The 21,967-nt window shown below is 38.5% G+C and overlaps 1 protein-coding gene across 4 annotated transcripts in view; it reads right to left on the bottom strand.

Annotated features, from left to right (window-relative positions):
• Nucleotides 1–21,737, bottom strand: part of LRRC9 (leucine rich repeat containing 9) — a 112,344-nt gene extending 90,607 nt beyond the window's left edge. For all 4 annotated transcript variants that reach the window (XM_042989812.1, XM_042989815.1, XM_042989813.1 and 1 more), the window contains exons 1-7: nt 21,250–21,737; nt 12,069–12,146; nt 11,595–11,813; nt 10,521–10,661; nt 9,902–9,965; nt 9,525–9,595; nt 4,884–5,066 (exon numbers count right to left, since the gene is read on the bottom strand). In XM_042989812.1, the coding sequence (XP_042845746.1) occupies nt 4,884–5,066; nt 9,525–9,595; nt 9,902–9,965; nt 10,521–10,661; nt 11,595–11,813; nt 12,069–12,116 (726 nt within the window). In that variant the 5' untranslated portion in view covers nt 12,117–12,146; nt 21,250–21,737. The remainder of the gene's footprint in view (nt 1–4,883; nt 5,067–9,524; nt 9,596–9,901; nt 9,966–10,520; nt 10,662–11,594; nt 11,814–12,068; nt 12,147–21,249) is intronic.
• Between the last annotated feature and the right edge of the window lie 230 nt (nt 21,738–21,967).

Genomic DNA, 21,967 nt, shown 5'->3' with positions numbered 1-21,967 from the left:
ACCCAAGGGATACAGGAGTACTGATGCACAGGGGCACTTGTACCCCAATGTTTATAGCAGCACTCTCAACAATAGCCAAATTATGGAAAGAGCCTAAATGTCCATCAACTGATGAATGGATAAAGAAATTGTGGTTTATATACACAATGGAGTAATACGTGGCAATGAGAAAGAATGAAATATGGCCCTTTGTAGCAACATGGATGGAACTGGAGAGTGTGATGCTAAGTGAAATAAGCCATACAGAGAAAGACAGATACCATATGGTTTCACTCTTATGTGATCCTGAGAAACTTAACAGAAACCCATGGGGGAGGGGAAGGGAAAAAAAAAGAGGTTAGAGTGGGAGAGAGCCAAAGCATAAGAGACTGTTAAAAACCGAGAACAAACTGAGGGGTGATGGGGGGTGGGAGGGAGGGGGGGGGAAGGTGATGGGTATTGAGGAGGGCACCTTTTGGGATGAGCACTGGGTGTTATATGGAAACCAATATGACAATAAACTTCATATATTGAAAAAAAAATTAAAAAAATAAATAATAAATCATGTTTGAGTATAAGTGAATAATTATAACTAAGTTTAATAAATATGATATTGAAACATTATGTGTTGCTTGCCCAAGATTCAGATCTAACTTGGGAGTCCCTTGGCAGAGGGGGGACAAAAAATACTGCTTTTATTTTGTTTTTAATTTTTATTTTTGAATAAGTAATATGCTCATGTTTCAAACACCAAAATAGTTGAAAAATACACAATGAAAAAGTACTTCCCACACCTGCTTCCCATCTGCCCAGGTGCCCCACTTTCCACAGATAACTACTAATTTCAGTTTCTAGTGTATCCTTGCACAGTTTCTTCTACTTTATTATTTTTAAATTTTATTTATTTTAATAGAGAAAGCATGAGTTGTGGAGGGGCAGAGAGAGAGGAAGAGAGAATCCCAAGCAGGCTCTGCACAGAGCCCCATGCAGGGCTTGAATCCACAAGCTGTGAGATCATGACCTGAGCTGAAGTCAGATGCTTAACTGACTGAGGCACCCAGGCGCCCCATCTTCTACTTTATTTTTATATTTTATTAAGAATATACCTATATCTACGTTTGGGAACATAAATTGTGATATTTTACTATTTCTGAACTCTTCAATGATCACTTAGTGTGTCATAACAGTAAGAGTTATTAATCAGGGTTTTTTTTTGTCCTTGAGAGTATATACTAAGATTCCATAAAAATGGGGAAGACTATGTTGTAAACTGTACATAAACAGTAAATCAACTTTGTAGGCTTACTATATTCAACTTGCTTTTCTGTGTTTGGATTTTGAGAATGTCAAACTCATTTTCACTATTCCACTTTGGCGGAATTACTTGTCCGTTATAGTTTAAAAAAAAAAGTGTTTTTTTTTTTTTTTTTGTAAAATAGTCTAACTATAATGCTAAATTCAGTTGCATGTTTGTATGAAGTTAAGATAAAACATGTTCCATTTGCTTCTTTGATTACCAAAAAAGAATGAAAAGTCATAGGCTCAACTACAGTTTCATAGTGGTTATTTTTACAGTACTTAACAAATCATATGTACTTTTATGCCCATTAACTCATTGGGTCCCTACAATAACATTTAGGACAGGTACTATTTTTATCATCACTATTTTAATAGTTCCGAGAAAGCTGAAGTTTTGGAAGGGAAATGCCTTGCCTGAGTGGCAGGTTGTGATGGATGCAACTGGAGCTCAAATCCAAGTCTTCTGACTTGAACTCCCATGTTCTTCCCTCTTTCCCATGCTGACTCCCTGCTGGTCCTCCTGACTTTCCTTGTCACTTATAGTTTACACAAATACTCCACAGCCATGGGTGAAAATTTGAAGAATCGACAGTACTCTGCTCAAGAGTTTACCACATTGGAGAAGTGCCACCACCCTCGCACAACCTGTCTTCATATGAATGGTAATGAAGAAAGCACCTTGGCAATCTATATGCAATTCTTACATAAAAACACTTTGAATGTGAAAAATCATCTTGATCTAAATCAAAAGTTGAGCAATATTAGTATATAATATATCCTATTTTTGCCTTAAAACGGTGAAGAAAGGATAAATATTTTATAGTGGGAAAACTGAAATATAATGACATAATTTAAGAGAAGATATCAGGAATAGTGTAACAATCCTTTATTTTGTTCTTTAAATACTACTACTTCTGACATATACAAGACTAAACCGAATATATGACAATCTTAGGCAGAATGTCAAAAGAACCTGCTTTTCTTAGTTCTCTTCTTCCATCTCATCAGCAGGTTCCTCCTCCCTCCCCAGTCTCCAACACCCAACTGACACACTTCTCCATTTACACCATTCCCTTGGTGATTTATCCAGTCCCTGGCTCCACGTACCATCTTTCTGCCTTCAGTTCTCATATTTATATCTCCAACCCAGGCAACCCTCTTAAATAGCAGACTCATGTACCCAATTACTTTTTGAACATATCCTCTTACATGTTCAAAAGATTGCTCAAAATTATATGTCTGAAATTAAACCATGATTCTTCCTTTCAACAGACTTCTTCCATATTCTTCCTCATCTCATCAAACAGTGACTTCTTCCCTCCTTCAGTTGCTCAGGCCAGTAGCTTGGAATTATTGTTTCTTTCTTTCCTCTGCACTTCACATCCACTCTATCAGCAAATCCAGATGGGTTCCCCCTTTTAACTACTACAGAATATGACTACTTTTCACCACCTCTTCTACTATCACCTTATATCAAACCATCAACACCTTTCATCCAAGTGACTGGGATCTAACTGGTTTCTCTGTGCTCATCTTTTCCCTCAAATCCTCTATTCTTAACCCATTAGCCAGAAGGATCCCTTAAAAATTTTTTTAAATGTTTATTATTTGAGAGAGACAGAGAGACAGAGAGAGAGAGAGAGAGAGAGAGAGAGAGCAAGCAGGGAAGGGGCAGGGAGAGAGAGGGAGACACAGAATTGGAAGCAGGCTCCAGGCTCTGAGCTGCCAGCACAGAGCCCAACACGGGGCTCAAACCCACAGACCGTGAGATCATGACCTAAGCTGAATGAAGTTGGCCGCCTAACCAACTGAGCCACCCAGGTGCCCCCAGAAGGATCCCTATAAAACATAAGTAACATAAGTCATTTTGTCTCTCCTCTGCTCAAATTTTTCCAGGGGCTCCGCCTCACTCAAAGTAAAAGCCAAAGTCTTTCTAACATCCTACAGTCTCATCTGATCTCCCCACCCCCCAATTCCGGTCTTCATCTCTTCTCTTCCTCTCACTTACTCAGCTCCACCCACACTAACCTCCTGTTCTTCAAATATGAGAGGCAGGCTCCTGCCTCAAATTCTTTGCATTTGCTGATCCCTGAAAAGCTTGCTCCCTTACTTCCTTCGGTCTCTGCCCAAGTGTTGCCTGAGGAATCCTCTCCCAACAATTCTATATACAATAGCCAACACTTCTCCCTCTGCCCCTACCTATAATTCTGTTTCCTTCACGCTTGTTTTATTTTTCTCCATAGCATTTATCACTATCTGACATACTAGTTCTTTTCTTATTTAGTTTCTGAGTATCTGTCTTCTCTCATAAGAGTGTAAGCTCCAAGCAAGCAGAGATTTTGTCTGTTTTGGTCATTCTATATCTCTAGGACCTGAGGTGTGCCTGGAATGTAATAGGTATTAAATATTTGTTAGATAAGTTAATAAGCCAAGTAATTTCATTTCCAGCTCACCTTTGAAGAAACTGACTAATGTAAAACTCTGCAGATGATAACAGAAATCTTAAAAAAATATGATTGTCACTGTGAAGTTTTCCCGTTATTTTTGACTTAATGGTGTTAGAGGAGACATTCTTCCCTGAATCTCCAAAGACTCTGAACATCTGCTAGTAGACAAGAACTCTAGCCCTTTGCTTGATATTGCAAGACAGTTCACTTTTCAGACTGGGATGGGAGAGAGGATAATCTCAGTTTTGGAAAAAAGAGAGGAGAGAATGGAAGCTAAGAATAAATCCTCAGGCTGGCAAGACAAGAGAAACAAGATAAATGGATAAAGGCATTCTTTATCTATGTTGACATGATGGATGAACCACAAGGAAAGGAGGGGAGGGCCTCATATGGGGACATCCATGTGCATCCACACTCTAGATACTCAAAACCTGTCTACTGGACGATTAACTGCACAAATGAATGTGGCTCACTGGACTGGAAGGAGAAGAAGAACTATAATCTGGAAAGACTATTAATAAATATGGTGAATTCCTATGCACTCCATCCTGAAATTATAGGTCCTTTGGTGGCATGTGAAAGGAGCCAGCCCCTTTACTGGGAGGTTCACCATCAGTGGCTGCCTAGGAATGGCTCTCTTGAGCCATTTGAGATTTGAGAGATCTCCTAGATTCTGGCGGTGTGCGTAGATATACTTCTAGAGAGCCCCAAATCATCTTAATTATATTAAAGTCTACCTAATTCCAGAATACTACCATCAACCATGGATATTTTCTAATTTTGATATGCAGTATTCCAAATGAGAGGAGGTTACTTGTTTCATTACTACTTTACTTTGGCCTTATTAATTTTTATGTATATAGCACTAGTTCACTTCTTCTTAACACTGATGATCATTTCTCAGATTTATTTCTTTTAGTTTTATAAATTCTAATGTTTTTCTATTATTTTGCCTTCTAGTACTGTCAAGAACATTGAGATTCTAGTACTAATATTATTATTTATATATATTCATATGAAATATCCAGCTCATTGGGACAAAAGTAGAGGTGATGACAAGAACTGACAAGATATTACTACCTACCATATGTGGACATAGCCAGAAAGAAGCAGTTAATTAAACTTAAGTCACAGATTTCTGATTGAAGATGCACTTACATCTGCCAGTTCCTTGATCTGTTTTGCTGACACATCAAACGTGTCAAGTCTTTGAAGGCTAGGCAAGTGATATAATACATGTGTGGAATAATTACACAGCAGACAAACTGGATTGGTTGTATATTGAGGATCATTCAGACATAAATCCTTTAAGTGACACAGCCTGGTTAAGTTAGTGAGGTCCTAAAACAACAGCAATGATAATGTTCAATTAATTAATTGCAACTGTCCATTACTTTTTTTATATACATTATAGTTTTAAGTAATCTCTATACCCAACGTGGGGCTTGAACTCATAACCCTGAGATCAACAGTCTCATGATCCACTGACTAAGCCAGCGAGTCATCCCACAACTGACCATTTCTAAAGGAGCCATTTGAACACTTAAGATCACCCATAATTTAATGTAATGCATTTTAATATGTGCTTAAACATTTTAAAGTGATTTAGATGGATAAAATGTTTTTTTTCCTCTAGTGAAAAACATGTTAACTACATGAAGAATAGATAACAATTGTTAAATAGCAGACTCTCTAAACTACGCATTTTAAAATAAAAGACCAAAGAGTATTTACTAAATCATGTATTCCACCTGGAACCTTGGAGTCAGTCACTTGAGCACATATATTTTTTAAGATAACGGTGCCTCCTCCACGCAGCCCCTTTGCTAACTATTGCCCCTACTGTCCGCAGGTCTCCTGCTTCCTTCACCACCATTTCCCACCCTTACCACCCTAGGAAGGGTGCTTACCATTCTCCTGGACCTCCAGATCTGTTTTTCTCATCAAAGGCTAGGGGACATCTGTTCTATTATATGCACCACTGAATTCCTGATTTTTAGGGGTTTTTGTTTGTTTTCTGTAAATGCCCTTTCTACCAGTTAATGGCAACTAAAACCTAGCTTTCTCCTGAGAGCCCCTTTTTCCTCACATTCAGTGGAGGGGAAGGGATTGATAATGCACTTCCAGGCCAATGTCTTTCCTGAACCTATTTTACACTGAAGTTTAGGTCCTTGTTTACACCTTCCTTTATTTGGTATCTGGTCCCTGCTTAACTCTTCAGTCTTTCCTCTTCTACTGCAACTTTGACATTTCATGTTTTAGTTGTGCTGAGCAACTTGAAATTTCAGAATGTGCCAGACCCTACCTTATCTTTATACCTTCATTCGTGCTGCTGCCTTTGAGTGGATTGAACTTCATCCCAGATTTACCTCATCTTTCCTGGAAGTCTTGTTCATCCCCCAAGCTTGGGGCAGAGTCTCCTCCTACGAACTCTCTTAGCCACTGGGTTTACCTTTGTTATAGAATTTATCACAACTCTATTACTAATTTCTTATGCACACACAAGTCTATAAGCTAAGAGTCTATATAGGCTTTGGCCCTCAGTCTACAAGGTTAGAATGGTGATTGCATTTTTAAAGTGTTGAAAAAAACTAAGGAAGAATTCACGACAGAGGCCTGGTGTAGAAGGGTACTATGGTGGGGCTTGCCTTCAACAGATGTAATGCTAATTAGTAGATTCCGAATCAGAGTTAAAGGAAATCCAAAGCAAAAACCAGGAGGTACTAGTCCTAAAAATAAAGTACAAATGGAATGAGGAAGTAAGTAGTGAAGTCAGGCTGCTGGAGTCAAGAGTAAGACAGGGTCAGGTGACCAATGTGACTTGGTTCACTGGCTGGCCCTGAGGCTCTTACTGGGCTCATGGCAGAAGTAGGACTAAGCAGAGCGGCTCTGAAATGGAGATTTCTGGACAGAGTTGTGCAAAGAATTATTTGGTCAAATTCTGCAGGAGCAAGGAAGGTAAACCATTAGACTGTTCCAAGGAGAAAACACTGTCTGATTTCTGGGTGGCTATGTTGCCTTTGACCATCAGTCAGGGCTATGGTGGATAGGAACTTTGAAGTCTTACACAGGAACTTCCCCTAACCCCCACCTACACTCAAAAGTCAGATGACACTGGAGTCTACAAAAGCACAGAATCTCACTAAAAGTTAGGGTTGTGGTAGCTGGTATGGACAGAAAGTGGCGCAGAAGTTATTCCATCACCACCAGGATAGTATCTTTTTAGGGTGGGTGGAAAGGTTAGAGATAAGAATTCAAGGTAATAGTGTTTTGAGAACATTCCTAATGTGAGAATAGTAAAAGTTGCTGTGAATCATGTTTCAATGTTTTTCTGAAAAATAGCCATTATTTTAGAGAACTGTTTAAGTTTTATTCCATATAATAAATTTTTACAATCCAAATTTGTATCCTCATTTTTTGATGAGATTGAAATAGAATAGGTTAATGTAATTAAAATGGTAGTAATAATAAAATAGCATATCTATTGAGTGCTTACTGTGTGCTAGTCATTATTCTAAAAGCTTTACATTATTATTTTGCTTGCACTTTATATTACCACGGTACAATGCTGCCTGTGGCTTGTGGCAGTGCTAGAAGTGACAGATCTTTCTATGTAGCTATGCTCTTTACCACCGCACTTTTCTGGCTTTTCCACTAGCCAGAGTAAGATAAACTTCTACATGGCTTCTTGGTAGGACAATACCTTATCTTCACAGCACTGTGTGCTTATCTTCTTCAGCCTCAACTCATGATTCTCTCCCTCACTCTGTCCCAGCAACAGACTTCTAGTTTCTTGAATTTGCCATGCTCTTTCCACCGTTTAGGTCCTTCACACTTTGCCTGGAATGCTCTTTCCCTAAGCACCTCATGTCTCGTTAGTCAGCTTAAAATGACCTCCCACAGGATTCTGAATTTATCTTTTGTAGCTCCCTCTGCTCTCTTCTGCTGATGTTGTTCAAATATACCCCTTGATTTTCTTACCTCCATGTCTTCGTGCATAATGTTCTCCTCACCTTAGAATGCTTACCTCCCACTGCATGTATTTTTAATTTTTATTTATTTTTAGTAATCTCTATGCCCAGCATGGGGCTCAAACTCATGACTCCGAGATCAAGAGTCCCTCCCACTGTATTTGTAGAAGATCCTCCTCTAATGCTTGCTGAAATTCTGTCAACCCCTTAGTGTTCATATCAATTATTTCCTCTTGACTCTGATGAATAAAATTTTGTTTAAACTTTTTATGTTTTTAAAATTTCTGGTGAAAGTGCTTATAACACTCTGCCTCATTCTTATAGCTTTTTGGCATCTTATATTCTTCTCTGAGTGAAAGAATGTGTATTTTAATAATGATCCATTCAAAATTATTTCTATAGTAAATTTACTCATCTTTCTTCGTTACTGTCTAGAGGAAGTGTTTGAATACGCACTTTCAATTTGACACCGTCGAAATTACAAATGCCATGTTTTCAGCCATATTATATCCCATAAACATTAAGTGTTTTTGCTTTCCTCTCTTCCATTCAAATGCTTTTTGAGATTTTACATGTCAAATACTGTTTTAAGCATTGTGAATACAGTGAACAAAACAGGCAAGCTTCCTGCACTCAGGGAGCTTGTATTCTTTCTAGTCAGGGATGTGGATAAGCACCAAGAAGAAAACACAGGGAAAGTGATAAGAGTGCTTCAGGTTAGGGAGGGAAGTAAGGTTGCTGTTATTTTACCTAAATTGGGCAGGAAAGAGGTCACTAAGAACATAACATCTTAACACAATCCTGAAAGAAATGAGGAGATGAGCCATGAAGATATTTGGGGGAAGAATACCCCAGCAAGTGCAAAGGCCCTAAGGTGACAGTGATAGCTGTATTCAAGGACCAGTAAGGAGACCAGAGCAGCTGAAATGGAATAAACAAAAGGGAAACTGGGAGCAGCATCGTCAGAGACACAGTGTGGGAGAAGCAAGAGTGAGTTTTGAGTGGAAGAATTATTTGATCTCACATATTTTTTCAAGGAGCAAGTAGTGAAAGGGTAAACACAAGGGGACCTGTTAGGAGGCTTTTCCCCCCAACCCCAAATGCAGGTTAGAGCTGATGGTGTCTTGAACCAGGTTAGTAGAGATACAGGTGGTAAAAAATGGTCAGACTGGACATATTCTGAATAGAGCCAATAGAATTTGCTGATGGACTGGATATGGGTTATGAAGAAATAAGAGGAGTAAAAAACAATGACTCTAAGGGTTGTGGCTTAAGTTATTAGGAAAATGGAGATGCCATTTAGAGAGGTAGAGAAAGCTGCAGGAGAAGATGGTTCATTGGAGGGGAAATCAGTTTGAGTTAGGATAGGAGATGTCTGTAGTTCTGGGGAGTTATTAGGGAAAGTAGAAATAGAGATAGCTGTTAGAGAAAGTAGAAATTTAGGAGTAATAAATGAATAAAAGCTATTTAAAGTCATAAGATATGGTGAGATTATTTAGAGAATGAACATAGATAGCAATGAGAAAAGATCCTGGGCCTAACCTGGAAGAGTCCATTTTTTAGATCCAGGAGAAGAAACACCAGTAAACTGAAGAGATGCAGCCAGAAAGATCAGAGGAAAACAAAGGCAAGTAAATAGTGTTAGATTTAAAAGTGTCAGATCAGTATGGCTAACTTAATCAGCTGCCTGTAAAATTTCCAAGAGTATTGGGTAGTCCAAAATAATTAAATTGTTCCTTAAAAGGGAACTATTTAGTACATTTTCTGCAATAAGATGATTCATGATCTAGGTTGGTAAATAAAAGTAGACTGTTCCACTTAAACATACCTTGAAAGAACATATTTGGTTACCAGAAAGGTTTAATCTTTCCAGTTGTTCATTGGGATCAAGACATCGACCTTTAATTTAAAAAACAAGATGAAAGAAAAATCAAATTTCTTATTTTACCTCCTGCTCATATCCTATAATATTTTTTAGTTATATATGATCATCATGGCTTGCATATAAGTAAGACTAACAATAACATTGTATAGTTAGTAATAACTGGTTAGTGGGTAATATTTTCACATCCTGTAATCACAGATTTAGAAATGCCTTGCAAACTATCATACAAGAGTCTAAAAACGAAATCTAAGAATGTACTTTTCATACTGATAAAAAATTATTGTAGCATTAGCTCATATTCCAAATGAAACAGTACATACCAATGCTGCTTATTAGATTTCCAGCAAGGTTGAGGTCATTTAAATTCTTCAAAGTTTGCAAGCCCTAAAAATTTAGACAATATAGAATTTAGAAGAAATTAGTAAAATATATACTTATAAATGATCTGATCTATCTGGTTGGTTCTCCAAGTGTTCTGAGCACTGGGTACTGTGTACCTCACAAACACAGAAGCTAAGTAGGTGTCTCAGTGAACCCATCTTTGTTTCCCTGGAATATGGAGAGAATTATTGGAGGAGGAGAGAAGGGGGACAGGAGTGGAGAGGAAAAGAAGATGATGAGTAAGAAGAAAAACACATCACACAGAGTGTGTTTATAATCCTTGGCAAGTTACATATAATTTCTCTAAATCTCTATTTTTTTTAACCTTTGAAGAAGAAATAATACCTTACCTCCCAGGCTTGGTGGGAGGAACAAAGAAAACGATGTATATGAAGTTTCTACACATTATAAAATACTATATACATGTTAGTTTTTCTTAACAATTATTAAACTAGTCACGAATATTCTGGTCCCTAACCATTATATTATTTAGGACATTGTGGTTAAAACTCCACAGGAACAACTGACTTTACATATAAATGACTGAAATTATCTTACCTCAATATTTTTAATTGTATTGTGGTTCAGCCAAAGAACTTCCAATCTGAATAATTTCTCTAAATTTTCTATCTTGGAAATTTTATTAAAATATAAATACAGTTTTTCTAAATTTCTACATTCTTGAAGACCTCCAATTTTCTGTAAAAAAAAAAAAAAAGAGACTGAATAGTGTTAACTTCTGTTTTAGAATCAATCCTTTTAATAGAGTAGATTATAAGCACATTTTCTTTTAAAAATCACACTTTATTGAAAAACCTGTAGCCAGCAAAATGAACTAAACATTATAAAAGAAAAAAATACAGGGGTGCTTGGGTGGCTCAGTTGATTTTGGCTCAGGTCATGATCCCAGGGTTGTGAGCTAGAGCCCTGCATCAATTGGGCTCCATGCTGAGGATGAAGCCTGCTTAACACTCTCTCCCTCAGCCTGTGAGACCATGACCCGAGCCAAAGTTGGACACTCAACTGACTGGGCCACCAAGGTGCAGCCTCATGAAGTTTATAATAATTTTCTTAAAAATACCTTTACGTGCAGAATATTCGTTTCACATTTTTAAATATTATAAATAGTGCTATAACAAATAACTTCATGCATACCGTTGTTTTCTGCTGTTGAATTACTCCTCTAGGATAAGATCTTAGAACAAGGGATTTCTGACTCAAAAGGTATGCACCTTTCCTTGACTCATGATACATTTTGCAGTATTGCTTTTCAATACAGATGTTACAATTTTCATACAACCAATACTGACCAAGTGGACCAATTTACTACTAAGCAATACTGGGCATTATTTGATCTGATCTGATTACTAAAAAGTAGAATATGTCTATTATTTCTATGTCTTTATTTCTATTTTCTCCTTTGTAGAAATCTATTTCTGTATTTTACCCATTTATCTGTTTAGTTTGTTTTGTTTTACAGGGTGAAGGGTTTTATTGTAATTCATCATGTATGCCCCGCCCCCATTCATCTGTTTTGATTTATGACTCATGCATGTATTTCAAGGAATTTTTTTTCCCAAAGCCAAAGAATTCAGCATAAAATACTTCACATAAGGTTGTGTTTACACTTACCTCTATGCAGCATTCGGCAATCCAAAGTTCTTTAAGCTGTAAACAAGTTTCTAGTCCTGATATTTCCTTTATATCTTGAGCAACAATGGTGAGACTCGTTAGATTAGGAAATAATGATAATCCAACTATACGGGGATACCCTGAGAAAAACATCTCCAGTTCTGAAATATCTGATCCTTCTTGTCCAACCATCTCGTAAGACAAACCATTGCATAAACACTGTTTCAAAAAAGAAATTGGGTTATTACCTATTAAAAGAAAATTTTTTTGCCATTAGAAATTATAAATTGCCAATTGCACCAATGCCATTTTTGACTTTTACAAGAAGGAAAGTCATACCATGTAATGGTTTTTCTCTGTTTCCAAAGGTCATGGGGTAGACCAGAAAGGAGTATAAGCTCCAGAAAGGAGTATAAAAATGTTCACTTAACATTCTTGCAAATGGAGTTGAAAATAAATTTGGCTTTGACTCACCAGTTCCTTAATTATTTCTTCTTGGTTTAGGTTTTCACATTCAATCATCTTCCATTAAAAATAAAGGTCATAATATACCTGTTAAGGAAAGTGAAAAGTTGAAATAAATAAATTCTAGAGTCATGTCATTCCAAGTTGAAAGGGCTCTTTTTAAAAAAAATTTTTTTTAATGTTTTTATTTATTTTTGAGACAGAGAGAGACAGAACATGAGCAGGGGAGGGGCAGAGAGAGAGGGAGACACAGAATCCAAAGCAGGCTCCAGGCTCTGAGCTGTCAGCACAGAGCCCGAGGTGGGGCTCGAACTCACAGACCGTGAGATCATGACCTGAGCCGAAGTCAGATGTTCAACCAACTGAGCACCCAGGCGCCCCTGAAAGGGATCTTAAAGCTACTGAAGTGAAACCACCCACATGTGGCCTGAAATTTTCACACAGTGTAATACCAAGTATCTGTCTGGGCCCCAAGACTGTCCATTCCATCTCTAAAACTTTCTGTTAGAAAGTTCTTTTTTATTTTGAATTTAATTCTGTCTGTCCATAACTCCACTCCACTGTTATTGTACCTCCTGGGTTCAAATAAAACAAGTATTTTTCTTCCATACTTGACGAACACAGTCATCTCTCATCTACAACTTTACCTCACTCCCCAGCTCATGTCTTTTAGTTCTCTCACTAGAGATATCCCTGTTTCTCTCCTTCGAACAGGCTCCAGTTTATCCTTCCTATTACACTGTTGTGTCCCAAACTGAACATAGCTCTCTAAGTGTACTAGGGAAGAAAAGAAACCTCAGGAGTTAGTGACATACCTGGCATGGGAATAAATATTTATTAAAATGAATGAGCCAGTGTTTTCATTTTAGATGATATGAACTGCTTAATATCTAATAGCTACAATAAAATTTAACTCAGTTTTTTTTGTAATTTTTAATATATCCATTATATTATTCTAGACACATACTGTTTTTAAAATATAGGAGTCTAGGTTTTAATATGATGACATGACAAAGCAAAAATGTAGATATGATATATATCATGATCCCACTTTTTACACTAATTCCCCCGCAGTTATGCATGTGTGTATGTCTGTGTGTGTATATGTATGTATATGTGTATATGTCTGTGTATATGTATACGTATGTATATGTATATAAATATACATATATATGTATATGTAGTTATGCATGTGTGTATGATTATGAAAGGATAAAACATATAAACATACAAAGTGGTTAACATGAGTTGTTAACATGCAGGTGAAAGCTGCGTGCAAGGTAACTAATATTAACAACTGAGTATGTCTATCTTTACATATAATAGGCGTGAGAGGTTGGACGGGGATAGATCTAGGCAAAACTGGAAAAGAAAAAAAAAACTTTTCAAAAGCATGTTTCAAAAGTAAGAATACATAAACTTACTTTCAAAAGTAAGACTATAATAAACCATTTATTCATTCTGTTAGTAGACTTTTGGACTGTCTCCAATTTGGAGTTAAATGGTGCTTCTCTGAACATTTTTATCATGAGAGACATTAGTGCACATTTAGTCTGAGTTTATACCTAGAGGTGGAATGAGAAAGAAACTATTGTTGTATACAACATGGATGATTCCCACAAGCACAATATTGAGCAAAGGAAGACACACAAACACAGTGAGGTTCATAATATGTGGCTCTGTTCATATAAAATTTGAAAGCAAACCAATCAATGGTTTTAGCAGCAGTCCCAGATAGTGGTTACCTTTCAGGGGTGGGTGACTAGGAGGAGGCAAAGAAGGGCTCTGGAGTGCTGATGAAGATGTGTTTTGTGATCTGCATGCTGATTAAAGGAACACATTCACTTTGAGAAATTAAATTTAGATACCTAAGATATTGTGTGATATCTATACAGATGTTATACTTAGAACAAAATTTTACTTGAATATGTATTTTTTTTACTTTTTTTTTTATTTTTGGGACAGAGAGAGACAGAGCATGAACGGGGGAGGGGCAGAGAGAGAGGGAGACACAGAATCGGAAGCAGGCTCCAGGCTCCGAGCCATCAGCCCAGAGCCTGACGCGGGGCTAGAACTCACCGACCGCGAGATCGTGACCTGGCTGAAGTCGGACGCTTAACCGACTGCGCCACCCAGGCGCCCCTTAAATATGTATTTTAAAAGTATATGTCTACTTTCATTCATTCAATCATAATTATATACATGTACATAAATTTAAATTTTAAGAAAAATGAGTTGGTGACTTGAGTCCATGTATTTACCAACCTTCCCTCCCTAAATCCCACTAAAATGACTAGGGAAATGTGAAAATAAGAAAGGAATGTGTAACAATGCTAGGAAAGGGGCATTGATTGTCAGAGATGTTCAAAAAGGTATTTTGTTGCTGTTATTGTTTTTATTTAAATTCCAATATTGTTAATGTACAGTGATATATTAGTTTCAGGTGCACAACGTAGTACTTCAACACTCTATACATTACACAGTGTTCATCGTGATAAGTGTATTCTTAATCTCTTTGACCTATTTCACCCATAACCCCACCCACCTCCCATCTGGTAACCATCCATTTGTTCTCTCTAGTTAAGAAACTGTTTTGTGGGGCACCTGGATGTCTCAGTTGGTTAAGCATCCAACTCTTGGTTTTGGCTCAGGTCATGATCTCACGGTTTGTGAATTCAAGTCCCCACATTGGGCTCTGTCCTGATAGTGCAGAGCCTGCTTGGGATTACTTCTCTCCCTCTCTCTCTGCCCCTCCCTTGGTTGCTCGCACTCTGTCTCTCTCAAAATAAATAAATAAACTTAAAAACAAAAAAACGGAGTCTGTTTTCTGGTCTATCTCTCTCTTTTCCTTTGTTCCTTTGTTTCTTAAATTCCACACAAGTGAAATCACATGGCATTTGTCTTTCTCGGACTAGCTATTTCTCTTAGCATTTTATACTCTCTCTATTCATCCATGTTGTTGCAAATGGCAAGATTTTGTTCTTCTTTATGGCGGAAAAATGTGATATATATATATACATACATATATATATATACGTATATATATATATATATATGTATATATATATATCAATCACCTCTTCTTTATCCATCCTTCCCTTCTATCACTGCACACTTGGGCTGCTTCCACAGTTTGGCTATTGTAAATAATGTTGCAATAAACACAAGGGTGCATATATCCCTTAAAATTAGTGTTTTCCAATTCTTTGGGTAAATATCCAGTAGTGCAACTACTGTATCACAGTGTAGTTCTATTTTTAATTTTTTGAAGAACCTCCCTACTGTTTTCCACAGTGGCTGCACTGGTTTACATTCCCACCAACACTGCATGAGGATTCCTTTTTTTCCACATCCTCGCTGACACTTATTATTTCTTGAGTTTCTGATTTTAGCCATTCTGATAGGTGTGAAGTGATCTCATTGTGGTTTTGATTTACATTTCCCTGATGGTGAGTGATATTGAGCATCTTTTCATGTGCCTTTTGGCCACCTTGTATTTCTTCTTTGGAGAAATGTCTGTTCATGTCTTCTGCCCATTTTTTAATTGGGTTATTTGTGGGTTTTTTGTGTGTTAATATTTTAGATATTAACCCCTTATCAGATATGTCACTAGCAAGTATCTTCTCCCATTCAGTAGGTTCTCTTTTAGTTTTGTTGATTGTTTCTTTTGCTGTGCAGAAGCTTTTTATTTTGATGTAGTCCCAATAGTTTATTTTTGCTTTTGTTTCCCTTGCCCCAGAAGACATATCTAGAAAGATGTTACTATGATCAGTGTCAGAGAAATTACTGCCTGTGCTCTCAACTAGGATTTTTATTGTTTCAGGTCTCACATTTAGTTTTTTAATCCATTTTGAGTTTATTTTTATGTATGGTGTAAGAAAGTGGTCCAATTTCATTCTTTTGCATGTAGCTGTCCAGTTTTCCCAAACCATTTGTTGAAGAGACTTTTTCCCATTGCATATTCTTGCCTCCTTTGTTGAAGATTGACCATATAATTGTGGGCTTATTCCTGGAGTTTTTATTCTGTTCCATTGATCTATGTGTCTATTTTTGTATCTGTACCATACTGTTTTGATTGCTACAGCTTTGTAATATAACTTGAAGTCGGAATTGTGATACCTCCAGTTTTGATTTTCTTTTTCAAGGCTGCTTTGGCTATTTGGGGTCTTTTGTAGTTCCATATAAATTTTAGGATTTTTGGTTCTAGTTCTGCAAAAAATGCTGTTGGTATGTTGGTAGAGATTGCATTAAATGTGTAGATTGCTTTGGGTAGTATAAGCATTTTAACAATATTTATGGATTTAACAATCCATAAGCATGGAATATCTTTCCATTTCTTTCTGTCATCTTCAATTTATTTCATCAGTGTTTCATAGTTTTCAGAGTACAGGTCTTTCACCTCTTTGGTTAGTTTATTCTTGAGTATTTTATTAGCAAAGCGTCTTTTGAATGAAAATGAAGTAGATGGCATGAGTCTGAGAGAAAAGCCCATTGGTATAAACCAGCCCAAAATTCAATGTACCAAGGAAAGAAGTTTTATAAAACTATCCGAAAAAATTCCCCAAACTCAGACCAGCAGTGATTGGGAAGATGGTGGCTGTAAGCCATCCAAGGGAACCAAATCAAAAGACTTTGAGATTTATATCAGAGTCTGTATTTGTACTCAGGCTTTGTAAACTGGAGACACAGTCTGACCATGCTGAGTTGAGAAGGGGAGGGGCCCCAGCTAGCATCACAAAGAAAAATAAGAGCCAGAAAATTATTCTAATACACTGGAATCTCTACTAATTCATCACTTATTCATTAACATTTGTGTTGAGGAACTAATATCTACCAGTCAGAAAATGATAGGGGGTGGAGGAAAGAAAAGACTTCTCTAGTAAGGTAGCATCTGGACAAAGAGGTGAAGGAAATGAGGGAGTGTGAGCTATGAGGAAATCTGGGGAAAATGCATCCATGCAGAGGGAAGAACACATGTAAAAAAAAAAGAACAGGATGAAAGAATAGTTGGCATGTTTGCAAAATAGCAAGGAAAATGATATGGCTGGAACACAGCTAGTGAAATAGAGACAGGTAGGATGTGACATCAGAAAGGTATTGCAGGGACAGATCATGTGCTGTCTTGTGATTTGTAGGCCCTTGTGAAGATTTTACATTTTAGTATTATGAGTAAGATGGAAATCTCTATGAGGATTTTGGGGGGGAGAGTAATATGAGCTGTCTTAAGTTTTGGAAAGGATCACCCGATCTACTCTGTTGAAAATAGACTGTAGGTGTCTACGGTAGAAGCAAGGAGACCAGTTAAGAAACACTTGTAATAACATGAGAGAGAGGATGGTGGTTGTGGTGGGGTGGAGGTAGTGGGCATGGTGAGAAGTAGTTAGATGATGGATCCATATTGAAGGTGATACTGATCTTTCCTTGCAACTGTCTCTTTAACCCATTCTTGCCCTCTCCCCCCCCCCCCCCCATATATTACAGCATAGGCTGCAGGAGCAGCCAGGCAATGGAGCACTTAGCAAGGAACAACTTTGAGAGGATTAGGTACTCTATCAGAGGCCAGTCCATAGATGTGGGCCACAGTCTTCCCTCCCTAGGCTTATTCAGATGCCATATTAAGTAACGGAGAGCTTTGTACCACCACCCCTTCTCATCATTAAGAAATCCTTACATTCTGGTTTAATGTCTGTGAACACTAAAGGAAAGCCTGCCTTCCCACCACCACACAAGGAAAAAGCCTGTCCTCAGTACATCCAAAGTCACCAAATGGCAATTCCAGTTATCTAGTCCATGTCCAAGATGTCTATTCCAAAAGAAATTAACTGTTCCCTTTGTTATTTACTAAATCATCACATATATTTGAGCCTAATTTGGGACTTTCCAATCTGTGTTCTCCCTTAGCTCTATCTATTCCTATAGTATTATCCTGTTTTAATTACTGTGATTTATATTAACTTCCATCATATTCTTTTTTAAAAATTTCTTGGCTACTTTTTCATTTATTTTTCCAAACAAAATTTATGTTTATTTTGTATTTAGTGTTTAAAAATTCACTTGGGTTTTTGAGATTCCAGTGTAAAGCTTAATTTAAAGAGAACTTCCATCTTTACAGTATTAGTCTTCTATTTATTTAAGGAGACTACTTTTTCTTGATAGAGAAAATACGTATATTTTGGATATCAGTCTTATCTTCCACTTCATCTTATTTTCTTTCATCAATGCCTTCATTTAGAAAAAAATCTGTTCTAATCCAATATTAATTAGCAAAACAAAATTTAATTACAAAGCTTCCGATTCTATAATTTGAATAACTGCACCTGAATTATGAGGAGCCTGAACCTCTCTGGTACTTATAAGCCTCCTATGCTTCCTCCAGTCATTAGTATGAAGCTTCTGATTTCATCAAGAGTTGTGTCCTGTTGGCCAGCTTGTACCCACTCTCCTCCACTTTGGGGAAGTTCTTTTCAGGGCCTGACCATCTAAGAGACCACAGGTCTCCTCTAGTTCCTTCAGGGAACCGGGAGCCACCAGGAGCTTCTATAACTTTCACCCTTCCGATCTCAGATTGATCCAATCACCTCCCCCTCTCCACTGTGAAGTGCTGCTGAAACATTTCATATAACCAGCACGGAGCTGAAGTCACTACAAATGCATGGCCTCTACTTCAGCTGCCTCCGTCTTCAACAACATTTTATATTTTCCTCTTCAACTTCCTCTCCTAGTGAGAGTAGGGCTAGACATACAGATGGGGGATTCATGACATAGGGACTATTCTAAACTTCTGCCACTCTTCTCAGGTTCTCCCTCCCACCCCTCCTCTGCAGATGATCTTGTCTCCCGTCTTCACAGAGAACAGTGATGACATCAGATTTACATTCCTTAAATTTCTTTTCCTCCTAAAAATGTATTTCTTTCCCTTCCTGACTCCCCTCTTAGTGAAAATATTCTTTCACTTGTCCAAAATGTGTGTACTGATCCCATCCTCGTCAGTCTCTTTCAGAATACTATTCCGTCAAATTTTCCTCCTCCTCATTTATTCCCACCTTTTCTTCTCTGCAGTTTCTTTTCCCTCCATACATGAATGTTAGATCATTCCTGTCTTAAAAAAAAAAAAAAAGTCTTCCTATCTTGTATTCTATGAGTAGCTGGGTTTAGATATTTTCGCTGAAAAACTTCTAGATAGAGTAGTCATTGGCAATGCTTCACTACCTCCATTCAGTTCTTAACTCACTACAGTCTGACTGATGATATGTCAGGCCACAACCATTTCTTTTGCCAAGGTCTACAATAATCTTCTAATTGTCAAAGACACTTGCCATGTTTCAGCTCTCAATTTAACTTGACCTTGACATAGCGTTTGTCAATGTTGATGACTCCTTTCTTTAAGATTTCTTCTTTGGTTTGACATTTTCCCCGTGTCTTCTCTCTACTTGTTATATTTTTTTAAATTTTTATTTATTTATTTTGAAACAGAGAGAGAGAGAGAGAGAGCGAGCGTGCAGGTAGGGGAAGGGCAGGGAGAGACACGGAGAGAGAGAGAAGCCCAAGCAGGGCGCGAACTCACCAACTGTGAGATCATGACCTGAGCCGAAGTCAGATGCTTAACCGACTGAGCCACCCACTTGCCCCTCTACTTGTTATTTCAAATCTACTTTTCTGATCAATTGTTTCCTTCTTGGTGAAAATTACTAATTTTTATCTTCCTTTTTGCTGTTCAACTTCCTTCCTGTGCAAATCCAATTTCCAATATGGAAAGCTACATCTGAATGTGTCACAGGCATCTTAAATTCAGTGCGTTCAAACCTGGAGTCATATTTTCCAGCCAGCTTTCTTCTCCTAGTGTATGCTTTCTCTTGGTAAATTGCACCATCTTTGTAATCATCCATATTAGAACCCTGGGACATATCCTTAACCACTCTTTTAGTCTTTCTTCCATATTCACTTGCTCGTTAAATCCTTCTGAATATACCTCTTAAATGTCTATCCTTTTCCCCCTCCTCTCCATCATATTTGCCTCTGCGTTAGTTCAGGCCTTTATCACTTCACCTTAATTGGATGCTCTCCTTACAGTCCTACATCCATCCCTCCAATCCACCTTCTACACTACTGTAACAGCCAACCTCCCAAAAGGTAAATCTATTTAGGCTACTCTCCTTGGAAGGTATTCATGGTATCCATGATCTGACCCCTGCCTGCTTGTCAAGCTCATCAACCACAAACTCCCAACACCTCAGAGTCTGGCCACAACTATGGTTCTCTGAATGGGCTGGGGCATTTCTGCATTTTGGCATATGCAGTCTTCCTTTTCTAAAATGCCTTTTTCCCTTGACTTTATGGCATACTCCATACATCCTTAAAAATTTAAATCAAGGGTCTTCTGTATGAAGACTTTAATTCTCTCTGGTAGTATTATAATCATTCTCTTCCTTTGTTAAGGCCTGCACACTTTCTATTTATAGCACCTGTCCTACTCTACTGTGATGCTTGCAGGTCCTTCCTCCCTACCAGGTAACATGTTCACCGAAGGCAGGGTCAATGAACCTATCACTGTGCCTGGCACTTGCTTGGTGTTCCATAAAAGTTTGTTAAATGGTTTGAATTAATTGTCATGCTACAGGGTCCTATATGGTATAACTTGGAATATAATATAATAATATGTAAATATTTGCCATACAAGACCAGAGTATAATAATTAGAGTATAAAGCACCATGTTCTGTCTGCCATGAGAGCTGGGTAGGGTATTATTCTGAAAAATCAAGTTTCTTTTCTACAAACTAGAAGCCCTGTATGGTCAAATTGTCTCCTCCCTTGGGTATAAAGAGATCAGAATCCACCTGTTAGCACTGATGGGCCAAACAAACACCTTTCTGACTCTAGGTGAGCAGTATCAAATTTGGCCAATAAGCACTTGATTCTCTCAGTTCTGTACCTTAACGTCTGCAGGAAAGGCTGCACAGGTGACTGTGAGCCACCTTCTCTTTTATTCTTCTCTTAACCTTTGCTCTGGTCACCCTGATGGCCTTCAATAAAGACATGGAACTGTCTCATTATTACCATCTCCATTGCACCATTACGGGGGGGTCCTTTGACCACAGTGTTTCTTCTCTCCCATCTTCCTCTCCGGGGTGGGCAGAGTGGCAGGAGAGAGAAGCAAAGACACCCGAAGGCCACAAGGTGAGGCACACTCACCTTATCCCAGAAAGAGGATGGATTCCAGGGCAATCCGAGACAGAGCAGAGTCCACTCCGATTTCCTAATCCCTTTCTTGCAACAGCAGGCACGACACCCTCTCTAATCCAGGGCCTGGTGTGTATACGCAACCAGCTGAGGTTGCCTAGGAAACCTGCCCTCCGCCTCCAGCGACCTTGGAGTGGGGAGGGGGACATCAAGGGGTAGGAAAAGCAGCGGCCGAATCCGTTTCTGGATCACGTGGCGGCAACCTCCAGCCAATCAGCAGAGGTAGGGGTCCACCCGGAAGACCCCGCTGGTGCTGCTGGGAAATGGCGGGGAGCTTATTGCTCGCGGGTGTCATTGTGCTCGCGCGCATCTTTTCGCCTGCTGTCGCAGGATCGGAGGACCGGACCGGAGGCAACGAGTTGTGGGCATGATGGCAGAGACCTAGTCGTGTGGCTTCCTCCAGTCCCGGCTCTCTCCCATTGAAAGCCTTTAACCTTCGGGGCCTGGAAGGCCGGAGCCTTGCTGAACTGGAACCTTAAAAGTCATGTCGCTGTGATGTCATAAGGCGACCAGACAGCCAGGACACGTTCCGATCCCCCCTCCCGCTCCCGGCCCTGGCGTGGCCTCGGAGCCCCAAGAATGTAGCTGACCACCGCCTAAGCTGCAGAGCGCGGAACGAGCAGAATAGAAGGACGGAGCAGGCAGGCAAATGCCCTGGTGCCTCTAGAGA

This window comes from Panthera tigris, chromosome B3, assembly GCF_018350195.1.
Source record: "Panthera tigris isolate Pti1 chromosome B3, P.tigris_Pti1_mat1.1, whole genome shotgun sequence".
Lineage (NCBI taxonomy): Eukaryota > Metazoa > Chordata > Mammalia > Carnivora > Felidae > Panthera > Panthera tigris.
Note: the sequence above shows the minus strand (reverse complement) of the source record. Positions and strands in the feature narration are given on the sequence as shown.